Source organism: Borostomias antarcticus (genome assembly GCF_949987555.1).
Source record: "Borostomias antarcticus genome assembly, chromosome: 12".
NCBI lineage: Eukaryota > Metazoa > Chordata > Actinopteri > Stomiiformes > Stomiidae > Borostomias > Borostomias antarcticus.
In genome coordinates, this window is record NC_140245.1 from 18389780 (window position 1) to 18401157 (window position 11378).

At 42.3% G+C, this 11378-nt stretch overlaps 1 protein-coding gene across 1 annotated transcript; it reads left to right on the forward strand.

Annotated features, from left to right (window-relative positions):
- Positions 1-9613: 9613 nt before the first annotated feature.
- On the forward strand, positions 9614-10836 carry LOC311316181 (homeobox protein Hox-D11a-like; the record flags this gene model as incomplete). The annotated part of the gene is made up of 2 exons (XM_084446986.1): positions 9614-10217; positions 10607-10836. The coding sequence occupies 2 exons, from the start codon at positions 9614-9616 to the stop codon at positions 10834-10836; spliced, it is 834 nt and encodes a 277-aa protein (XP_084303112.1).
- Between the last annotated feature and the right edge of the window lie 542 nt (positions 10837-11378).

The window sequence follows — 11378 nt, forward strand, 5'->3', positions numbered from 1 at the left end:
TCCGTAGGTTAGCATCATGAACCTGCTGGGTGGCACCATAGCATATCACATCATCAAGGTAGGCCGGCCTTTCCTGACGCCTGAGCAGTGGAGATCAGGGCCTTGAAATCCTCCTTCAGCCACTCAGACTGCTGGAGCTTGATGTCATTTGTTCCGACATGGATGATAATGGATGAGGCCAGGGGATAATCTGCGAGGAGTGATGGGACAACAGTCCTGATGTCCGAGACCTTAGCTCCTGGGAAGCAGCAGGTCCGGGCTTTCGGGACCACTACATGGTGCACCATGGATGATCCGATGATGAGCACAGATGGGGGGGCGGGATCAGTGGCGGGCCCACTGGGCTTAGGGGACTTCCTTTGCTGCCTCACACCTGAAGGCCAAGTGGTAGAGGGTGGGGGCCGGGGGTCCCCTCGGTGGACTGGGCTATGCTCAGGCCGGGGAGCAGGCTTATTAGCCTGGCTATTATGCCGCTCACCAACCAGAGAGGTATGGGTGGGCTGCGGAGTATGGGTATGGTACTGAGTAGGGCAGGGTGTGAAATGAGCCCCAGTAGCAGGGAGCCAGGACGAGGAGTTGATGCTAGTATCCTTGGACCTCTTGGATACAGGCTCGGCCAGTAAAGCAAAGCTATTCCTCAGTTGGAGGGTGTCGTCGTCGGAGGGTTGGGAGGGGACCCTGGAGGTTTCCCTTCCTCGTTTCCTCCTAACAGTGGTCCAAGGGGTGGAGCTTAAATGCTTGGGTCCGGCTCCGAGTCTGGGCCAGGATTTCTCACTCAGGAGGAAACCAAAATCCACATCCCCACCCCCGGATGCCGCCGACGGTGGAGCAGTGGGAGGCTGGACGCCGACATCTGGGTTGGGTAGCAGTGAGTCCAGGAGATGTTCGGCTTGATGTATAGAGTGTAGAGTAGAGATCCTACCTTCCAACTCTGAGATCATTTGGCTACGCTGGAGGCAACCCAGGCAGTTAGGGGCGGTAGGGTGTGGAGCAATCGCAAGACTCGTTAAAATAATTGCGGAATTAAAATATTGTTGTTTAGTCAAATAAATTATAGTGTTGTTTAGTCAAATTCAATAACGTAGGCTAATACGTTTAGGGAGATTTCAAGAATCTGTTATTTTCATTAATAAGTCCGGCCCCCCCTATATCTAGCCTACAATTATACTTTTTTTTTTACTTAAAAAAAACGTTTTTACTTTGTAGCCTACATTATTTATATTATTTAGTCTAAGTAGGCATATGGAGTGCATAGCATAGGCTATAGGCTATATTTTGCAAGGGATTCCTGCTACAAAACGCACAGAATATAAATATAACTACAAAATACAAACAAATATTTTTTTTTAAACTAAGTTGCTACACTAAATGAAAGCAATTACAATTGCAAAAATAGGTAGGCGTAATATTATGGGATTAGAATCATGCCATAATTCGAAACTGAAATAAAACTATGTGAAAGGTTGTAAGTCAGTGTTTGAATGCTTGAACACGGTTTTGCAAGACTGAAAATAAGTTTTGAAGGCTTGCACAATGTTTTGATAGGTTGAAAATAAAATTTGAATTTCTGAAAATGTTGTTTTGTATTTGAGTTTTCCTTTTTCACAGCTGCAACACTCCTTTTTCAACCATTCAAAGTCACTTTTTCAGAGATTTGGCCACATACCTGCGAGGTTGCGAGTAATGTCATTTTGGCAGCGTTCTTCCGCAGACAGTTTTGAAAAGGTGGACTTGAAACTCCGCAGCAGTGGTCTTAAATGTAAAGTTGAAACTCAGTGTTTGAATGCTTGAAAAAAGTTTTGCAAGCCCGGAAATAAGTTTTGAAGGCTTGCACAATGTTTTGATAGGTTGAAAATAAAATTAGAATCTCTGCAATTACTGCAAACATGGTTTTGTATTTGAGTTTTCCTTTTTCACAGCTGCAACACTGCTTTTTCAACCATTTAAAGTCACTTTTTCAGAGATTTGGCCACACACTTACAAGGTTGCGAGTCATGTCATTTTTGGCAGCGTTCATCCGCAGACGGTTTTGAAAAAACGGTGGACTTGAAACTCCACAACGGCGGTCTGAAAATTGTCTGACAGTAGGGGGCGCTGTTGCACATGTTCTGCATGGATGGCTTAGCTGGCCTACCTCGCGGTTCCATGCGCATTACGCAATCTTTGACTTTTTAGGATTACAGGATAGGATAGGTTTACAGATAGGATGCTCTGAATCCCTTCAGATGCCTGAGTGAACCATGTTGGGTTGTTGGAGATCTCCATACCCAGATAGCCTACTTGAAGATGTACGCAATTCAACACTTTCCCCTTACTCTTGTCCAGGTGGGATAGTACAGCGTGGAGGATGTGGGGAATAGCATTCTCTGTGGATCTGCTTGGTCTGTATGGGAACTGTAGGGGTCAAATGTGCTGGGCAGTGAGGAGTAGGCTAGATGTGGTCCTTTGCCAGCTTCTCAAAGCCCTTCATCACCACTATCCTAATCCTATCTGTAATCCTATCACCACCACAGATATACTTAAAAATATCCTCATTCTTTTCACCATTATTATCATAGGCACACTAGTAGGCCTATTGAAGACTATGCATCTGTTTCATTAGGCCTATATGCTGGAGAAAGGGAGAGGAGTAGGCTACTCTGAGGACAACTTACCCTTAAAACCCAGAATACTTGAGATGTCTAAATTAAACTATTGTGGTGAACCTATACCTGGGCGGAGTTAGGTTGACAATTAGACTCCTAATCAGTAGGCAACCACATTAAGTTAGTAATAGCCTATAGTAATATTGTGGGTCACCACAGCATAGATTTATGGGTGTCTTGGGTGAAAAAATGTTTTTAATATGTCTCGACATGAAGGTAGCATAGATTTATGGGTGTCTTAAGGTGAAAAAAAGTCAAAGATTGCGCGTAATAGAACCACGAGGTAGGCCAGCTAAGCCATCCATGCAGAACATGTGCAACAGCGCCACCTACTGTCAGACAATTTTCAGACCGCCGCTGTGGAGTTTCAAGTCCACCGTTTTTTCAAAACCGTCTGCGGAAGAACGCTGCCAAAATGACATGACTCGCAACCTTGTAAGTGTGTGGCCAAATCTCTGAAAAAGTGACTTTGAATGGTTGAAAAAGGAGTGTTGCAGCTGTGAAAAAGGAAAACTCAAATACAAAACAACATTTTCAGATATTCGAATTTTATTTTCAACCTATCAAAACATTGTGCAAGCCTTCAAAACTTATTTTCAGTCTTGCAAAACCGTGTTCAAGCATTCAAACACTGACTTATAACCTTTCACATCGTTTTTTTTCAGTTTCGAATTATGGCACGATTCTAATCCCATATAATGTCATGTCATTCACATTCAGGCTTTATTGTAGCCTAATACTGTAATTCCGCAACCTTCTTTTTTCTGATTTCCGTGTAACAGTAGATCATTCAGAAGTCTGAAGGTTGCAACTGCTTGAGCCCCGTGAAAATGATGCCGTGTATAGGCTAGGCTCTACTTACTAAATATAGGCTACGCCCACCTGACTTGATGTTTGGTGCTCTGTTGACATTGCCCATTTTGAGTTTGTTCTACTTTACGTTCTTAAATGCATTTCAAATAAGTTTCCTGAACTTAGTTATTCCTGCAAAAAGACTTCTCACAAGTTCCTTTACCGAATTTTCATAAGGAAACGTGATTCCTCACTTTTTCCTTCTTTTTTATTTTTTTTATTTTTATTTTTTTTTAAGTAAAGTTATACAATACATCTTACAATATAGGCCAGTTAGGTCAGCCTGTATTTGTCAAACACGGACATTATGTGGAAATAAATTAGTTCGTTTGGTCATAGCCTATAATAACTGAAAAAACATGGAATGTCGCCTAATTGCTCCTCCGTTGGGGATGCAGAAACAGGGTCCGTAGTTGTAGGCCGAGACAGGCCTCCAGACGTGCATTTGAATTTGAACCTCAAATATTTTATAGTCCCGCGACAGATCTTTGGCATAAAGCACGCAAAGGCAGCTATAACATGGCCTATGGGGGCTTCTGAGTTTGATGTTGTCGAATAAAGATGGATGAATTATTTAATTCAAATGCATAATAGGATCGTCTAAAGTCATTCATTTATTATTGAATAAACAGATATTTTAACAGGAATAATATAATAATATGTAGGCCTATATATCCATTAGGCCTATATATTTTTACATCAACCCAGTATCACATCCAACTTTCGTTAGTTACGAAATGAAATAAAATAATCGTAGCATTAAGTGTAGGCTAGTCTTAATCGTTTCTTACTTTTACATCAGAGCGGCAGCGCTGCCCTGTTAAAATCAGACTGAATAAAACGCTGTAGCCTACTCGAGGATGAAACAAAATGCTAGCGTTTAGGCTAGTTATGCAGTACATTTTCGTAACAGTAAATTGTCAGCCTATAATTAGACACAATTTTGCGTTCATAATCACAGAGCGCCTCTGTTTCTGTTTATCAAGATTCAAGATGTTTATTGACATCTATATGGTTCACAGATACTAGGAATTTGACTAGGGTTAAGACATACCTGTTGTAGATGACATAGGACAGGGTGCAGGACAGTGCAAAGACATGGCAGTGCAAATACAAAATGCCAAATGTAGCCTGTATTACGACATCAGTAGACAGAAAATGTAGTTAGTCTATAGGCCGAGTTAGGTCTCAGCAAATACCTAAATAGGCATATAGGCTATTTGGTAGCCTATTGCGTTTGTTATTAGGCTGTAGGGTAGGGGGGGCGGCAATTCTGATTGTCGTGCGATTTGTTGACGGGGTGGGGAGCTTTATCACCGGCGGCCGTTCTGTGATTCTCCAGAACCTAGCCTACAGATGGCCAGCCCGCCCCTGTCTTAAAGTGTCTGAGTTTGACCTTGTTCATGCTCATAAGATATTAGAAGATAGTAGACTAGCCTATATAGGCTACATAGGCCCAAGCTACTTGATTAGTGGTTATTCCCAGCTAGCAATCATTTGTTCTAAGAATGTTCTAAGAATGTGAAAACATTAGCAGAACGTGTTGGTAATGTTCCCCAATGTTGTGGGAACATTCCCTGCTAGCTGGGTTAACACACGCGCGCACACCTACACAAACGCGCGCACACACTTTTCCCCTCGCTTTTCATTGGAAAAGAACATTGGCCAGGTTTACCGATAAAGAACCTTCTTAAGGAACCCTTCTTAAGCAACCCTTTGCATGGGAGTTAAGAAGTAGGAGTTAAGAAGCTTCTTAACTCAGTTAAGTGCTTCTTAACTCGTTCGGGAAACCCGACCATTATCTCTTAAAGGAGTAGTAAAGGGAAAATGCATGTTTAACCCTGTTTTAAGGTTACTTATGATCATATACAATGGTTCAGATCAAAACGTTGACAAAACTAGCACTTTTGAGAAAGTCTGATAATTGCTCTACCACTGTTTTGGTCATACAGTGGATGTGGGTGGGCATCTTGAAAAATCTTTCAAAAACATGGAAAGAAACTCACCAAGGTGTTAGTTGGCGTTCTGACATATAATTCGCCATAAAGTAAGATACTAGTTCATCTGGAAAGGCTTTTTTAAATATTTAGCATAGAACTATTTAGTTACAGCACATATGTGTGTAAACTTCCGCAAACTAGGTAGCCTAGCAACATAAACAATAACAATAGCTACCATAAGTAGTTCCGCTTCCTGAATCCCCTCTGCGGATTGATCTACACATCTACAAAGGTAGCGTCAATGCAAGTCAATGGATTTCATAAAATGATCAATAAAACCCTACAGGATTTATACTTTGCGGCGAATTTGATGTCAGAACACAAACGGACACCAATTACCCCTCGGTGAGCTTCGAAATCGAGAGGTTAACATGTTTTTGAAAGATTTTTCAAGGTGCCCATCCACATCAATTGTATGACCAAAACGGTGGTAGAGCAATTATCAGACTTTCTCAAAAGTGCTAGTTTTGTCAACGTTTTGATCTGAACCATTGTATATGATCATAAGTAGCCTAACCGTTAAACAGGGCTAAACATGCATTTTCCCTTTACTACTCCTTTAATAGCGAAATAGGCCTGTGTTTTGCTTGTTGTTCTGTCTATTTCCAGACATACATCTAGCCATATGCCCATAGTAGAAATAGTGTCAGAATAAATATTCTAGGCCTAGCCTAGGCTTCAGAGTATAGCCCAGCAGAGTCTTGCCAGCCACCACGACCCGCAGACTGCGGGGAAAATCTGCAATGAAGATGTTCATCAAGCTATTCAGAAACCCGTTTACCCTTCAGACTAAAGCTGATGTTGATGGTTCTAATATGGTTCTAACGTAGGCTAACCTCAAACAGAATACGCCCCTCTGTGTAGCTATCAGCGTATCCATTAATTAAAATATTCTGCATTCGTCACAGTCAAGCGAACATGAACTAATATTAGGCCTATGGGTTTTCGTAGTTTAATGTGAAATAGGCGAGGCCTAATTTTGAGTTCCTCTCGGTGACATCCTGGACAGTGGTAGTGCGTTCCTCATTGTCGAACTTGGGCGTGGACTTCAACCCGCAGCTTAAACCGGTCTTCAGTCCTAAATGTAAACGCTACCTCCGTGATGATTCATCAAAACACAAGATGCTTCAAGTAAGATAGCCTACTTCTTTTTGTTTTGATTAATCCTGAATGACAATTACAACTATTTTAGTTGGCTGTATAGGCTAGCCTAGACCTAAAGGCCCTTAGCCTACTATAAGGGTAATTTGAAGTCCAGTTTCAATGAGTCAGTTGAGCGGTAGGCTGCTGCCTTTGGTTACTCTCCATAATATCCTACAGATAGAACCTCTATGTCCTCACAAAGCCGTAAAACTACGCTAATCAAAAAACAAACAAATCAGTTTTATTTAGGCTAACCAGATTTTTTAGGAACTTTCAACAGTCACAATTTAACTGTTATTTCAGTCATGTTTGTTCACCCAAGCAACCACGGACATGTAGGCTCTGGCCTTTCTTTCAATTGTGCAGGGTGCATTATTATATAGGCCTACCATAATAACAATGATAGGCTATATCCCAATAATATACCCCAACCAAAATAAACTTTTAGTTTAATAGTAGCTAGACATTCTAGAGATATGTAGGCCTATCATTTGTTATTTTTGAAATTTTAAATTATAGCTAGATAGATGCTGTAAGACCGAGCTTCCATACCGGGAAATCGCCCTGATGCATGGAGAGGTCTGCCTCTATAGTTGTTTCTAACGGAGACAACGGTGATTCTACACGTAACCTCCTCCGTAGGCCCACATGCGTAGCCTATACCTCTTTCTGATGAAAATATGCGTTACAAAATGTAGGCTAAACTAGTGTCGAGGCTATACTGACATTAAAGGAGTAGTAAAGGGAAAATGCATGTTTAGCCCTGTTTTAAGGTTACTTATGATCATATACAATGGTTCAGATTAAAACGTTGACAAAACTAGCACTTTTGAGAAAGTCTGATAATTGCTCTACCACCGTTTTGGTCATACAATGGATGTGGATGGGCACCTTGAAAAATCTTTCAAAAACATGTGAAACTCGATTTCAAAGACAAGAAGCTCACCAAGGGGGTAATTGGTGTCCGTTGGTGTTCTGACATCAAATTCTCCGCAAAGTATGAATCCTGTAGGGTTTTATTGATCATTTTATGAAATCCATTGACTTGCATTGACGCTACGTTGTAGATGTGTAGATCAATCCGCAGGGGATTCAGGAAGCGGAACTACTTACGATAGCTATTGTTATTGTTTATGTTGCTAAGCTACCTAGTTTGCGGAAGTTTACACACGTAGGCTATGTGCTGCGACTAAATAGTTCTATGCTAAATATTTTAAAAAGCCTTTCTAGATGAACTAGAATCTTACTTTATGGAGAATTATATGTCAGAACGCCAACTAACACCTCGGTGGGTTTCTTGTCTTTGAAATTGAGAGTTTAACATGTTTTTTGAATGATTTTTCACGGTGCTCATTCACATCCATTGTATGACCAAAACGGTGGTAGAGCAATTATCAGGCTTTCTCAAAAGTGCTAGTTTTGTCAACGTTTTGATCATAAGTAAGTAAAACAGGGCTAAACATGCATTTTCCCTTTACTACTCCTTTAGGTTGTTCAGTAGGCTAATTGATTAGGATATATTTTCTGAAATGTTGCGTTTAGGCCCGTGTTTTCCTTTCGCGCTCACGCAGTAGGCCTATTGTGTTCAGAAAAAAAAAATCTTTAAAACAATTCTAACATGGGCCTTCCATGGTCTCCGCGCGACATGTTCAAACGTGCCTGATGCTCTGTCCCCAGTGTTGGCGTAATGTGTACCTAGCCCAGCCCAGCCTGTAGGCCTACATTCACTACCGAGAAAATTTATATTTTGTTTATAACATCAACCCCCGTTTAAGTGGCATCTCCAACACATCCCAGACTGTCGCGGCTGTCTCTTCAGCCGGCATGATCAGCGTGTAGCCTACGTGCACTTCATCTTGGCGCTTCCTTTTGTCTGTGTAAGGCCTACACTATGCTACTGAGGTGACGTGAGCTGTGAGTTATTGGCGTTATCCGAGCAGCCAGAGGCTCAGACCACAGCACTAACAACGCCAGAGGAGCTGTTCTGGACTTGCCAATGTCACACGTTGCTATAGTGAACAGAGGTAGGCTACATCACACCCACACCACACACAGGGTTCGCACAGAATTGTCAAGTTTGAAGAGAAGAGTGTTCAGTTTGGACGGAGGATAAAGTAAGACAAATGAATTTATCGTTTTGGTTAGATTTGCTTTCGGCGAATGTTTTCGTAATTTCGCCCGGGGCTTTGAACTTTCCATTCTGCGCTCTCGTGGAAAATATGTCAATGTCTCGCCATGCAGCAATGCTGTCAACTCAATGAGCTAAATTATCTACGTGTGTGACACACTTTGTCTGGATGTGTAAATAAATGTAAATAAACACATTGAATACAGATATTTTAATTGTGTAAATGTGTGAACTTTGTTTCATGAGATCACTGCTATCCGTGCGTAAAACCGTTCCTATAGCCTACCAAAGGAGTTGACTGAACAAATGAATTTTTGGGTCAGTCATATAGGCCTATATGTCTTAAAAGATGCCCCGGTATAGTAACCTACTTGCAAGCTACCAAAAGGGAGGTATGAATTCATAGTTGGTCAACATTTTAAAAAATATCTCAAAATCTGTGTCTTTTTTAATCCAACCTTAATTAATGGAATCATTTCTGTAGCCGACATTAACCAGCAGTGTGGTTGACGGGACTCGTGGAGACGGACAGACCCACACATCGCATCACAGCACAGCGATTGCTTCTGTCTGCTGAGGACTAGACCACGACTGGCCAATAGAGAAGCGTTCTTCCATCTCGAGTCGATTTATCCAGATAGATCCCTAATGGCTGATATTGATGGATGGTAGGCCTAATGTCTATACAGGATCACATGACACAATTACCTTAAGGATCGATCAAGATGAATTACACGTCAGTTTTACGTTTCCGATTTTACTCCCTCGCGGGTCCTATCCACACGTCTGTATTGTAATAGAAAGACAAAGTTTCGCTGCTATTCGCACTCCGACAGCACTAAGACATGGCAGAGTATGATGACCGCGGCGACTGTGCGTCAAATATGTATTTGCCAAATTGCACATATTATGTCTCTGCTCCAGATTTTTCGGCTGTTTCTCAGTTTTTACCACAGAACAACTCGTGTCCGGTCAATTTTCCTTATTCGTCCAACATAGCTCAAGTCCAGCCCGTGCGCGAGGTGTCATTCAGGGACTATGGCCTCGAGCACCCCAGCAAATGGCGTTACCGGGGCAATTACGCTTCCTACTATTCAGCAGACGAGCTCGTGCACAGGGACCATGTCTCGTCATCGGGACGGACGGAAATAATTTTCAAAAATGACTCGGTGTACCCCCATCACGGCGGGACAAACTCGTCCTGCAATTTCCTCTCCAACGTCGGCAGGAACGGCGTTCTCCCGCTGGGATTCGACACGTTTTTCGAGGCAGCCAGCACCGAGAGGCCACCGAATCCCTCCAAAGATAAGAATGGATCGAGCCCCACCGGGGAAGAGTCTGGTAGTAAACCGTCTTCAGACCCCTCAGCGGTGGAGCAGCCGGGCCGGTCTGAGAACAAGGGCGAGGAGTCTTTGTCCAGCTGCACAGAGGAGAGGACGGGAGGCCAGAGTAAGTAGGAGAACCACTGTAGGTTTGTGTCCGTGACTCGCCCGGCTGAGTTTATGTGTTTCTTTATCAGCACCCAAACGTTACAAGGTGTAAAAACTCAATATGCTTTTGGTCCTGTTAAAATCTTTACGAGGGGAGAACGGGTTTTGTTGTACTTGAGGGAGAAGAGCATCCCTGTTCACTGCATTTTGGAAATTAGCAGAGAACATTATGTATTCCTGTAGGCCTAAAATACAAAACAGATTGAGTGTTCTGCCCTCACAAACACGTTTTTTTGTGCAAAATGCGAAGTGTAGACTTAATATAAGCAATTTAGTTTGTAGGCGAATGGATTTGTGTGTGTGCGTGTGTGTGTTCAGTTCTCAAATCATGCTGTTTTTTCTCTCCAGACTCCAAGTCGAGGAAGAAGAGGTGTCCCTACTCTAAATACCAGATCCGGGAACTTGAACGAGAATTCTTTTTCAACGTTTACATCAACAAAGAGAAGAGACTGCAGCTGTCCAGGATGCTGGACCTCTCGGACAGACAGGTGAAGATCTGGTTCCAGAACCGTAGGATGAAGGAGAAGAAGCTCAACCGGGACCGGCTCCAGTATTTCACCGGAAACCTTCTCTTCTAGGCGGATGGTACCGAGACGGTAACTCGCATGGATCGCTCTAGTGGAGGGACGTTTAGCCTATACACTTGGACCGTCAGAGGACGACTGGACAAAATAAACTCTTGAAAACGAACATTGCAATAAATGGCTGCAATGTCACAGCAGAAGACTATGCAAACCGTGTGGTAGACAATGCTAAAGGTAGACTATGCTTAAAGCGTCTTTATCACAATCTTATAACGCTTCTTTATACCTCAACAACCATGGAATAACCTCGTAAAGGCCACGTTTTAACGTCTATCGCTGGTTAGTGGTTAAGTTGTTTGGAGCAATATTCTCTTGACAATCTATTTTTGTTGAACTGGGTGTAGGCTATGTGGTTTAAATGTGTGCCACCAGGCCTACAGAGTGCCGATTTTATTTATTTAATTTCCCCGGTCCGTGTAGTTTCCTACAATAAACTGATTTTATTATCTTGTGATTTATTTCGTGGTGGCATGTGATATGGAACGACTGAATAAAAACAAACCAGTTTAATGTTCAGCAACATTAGTGGACACATT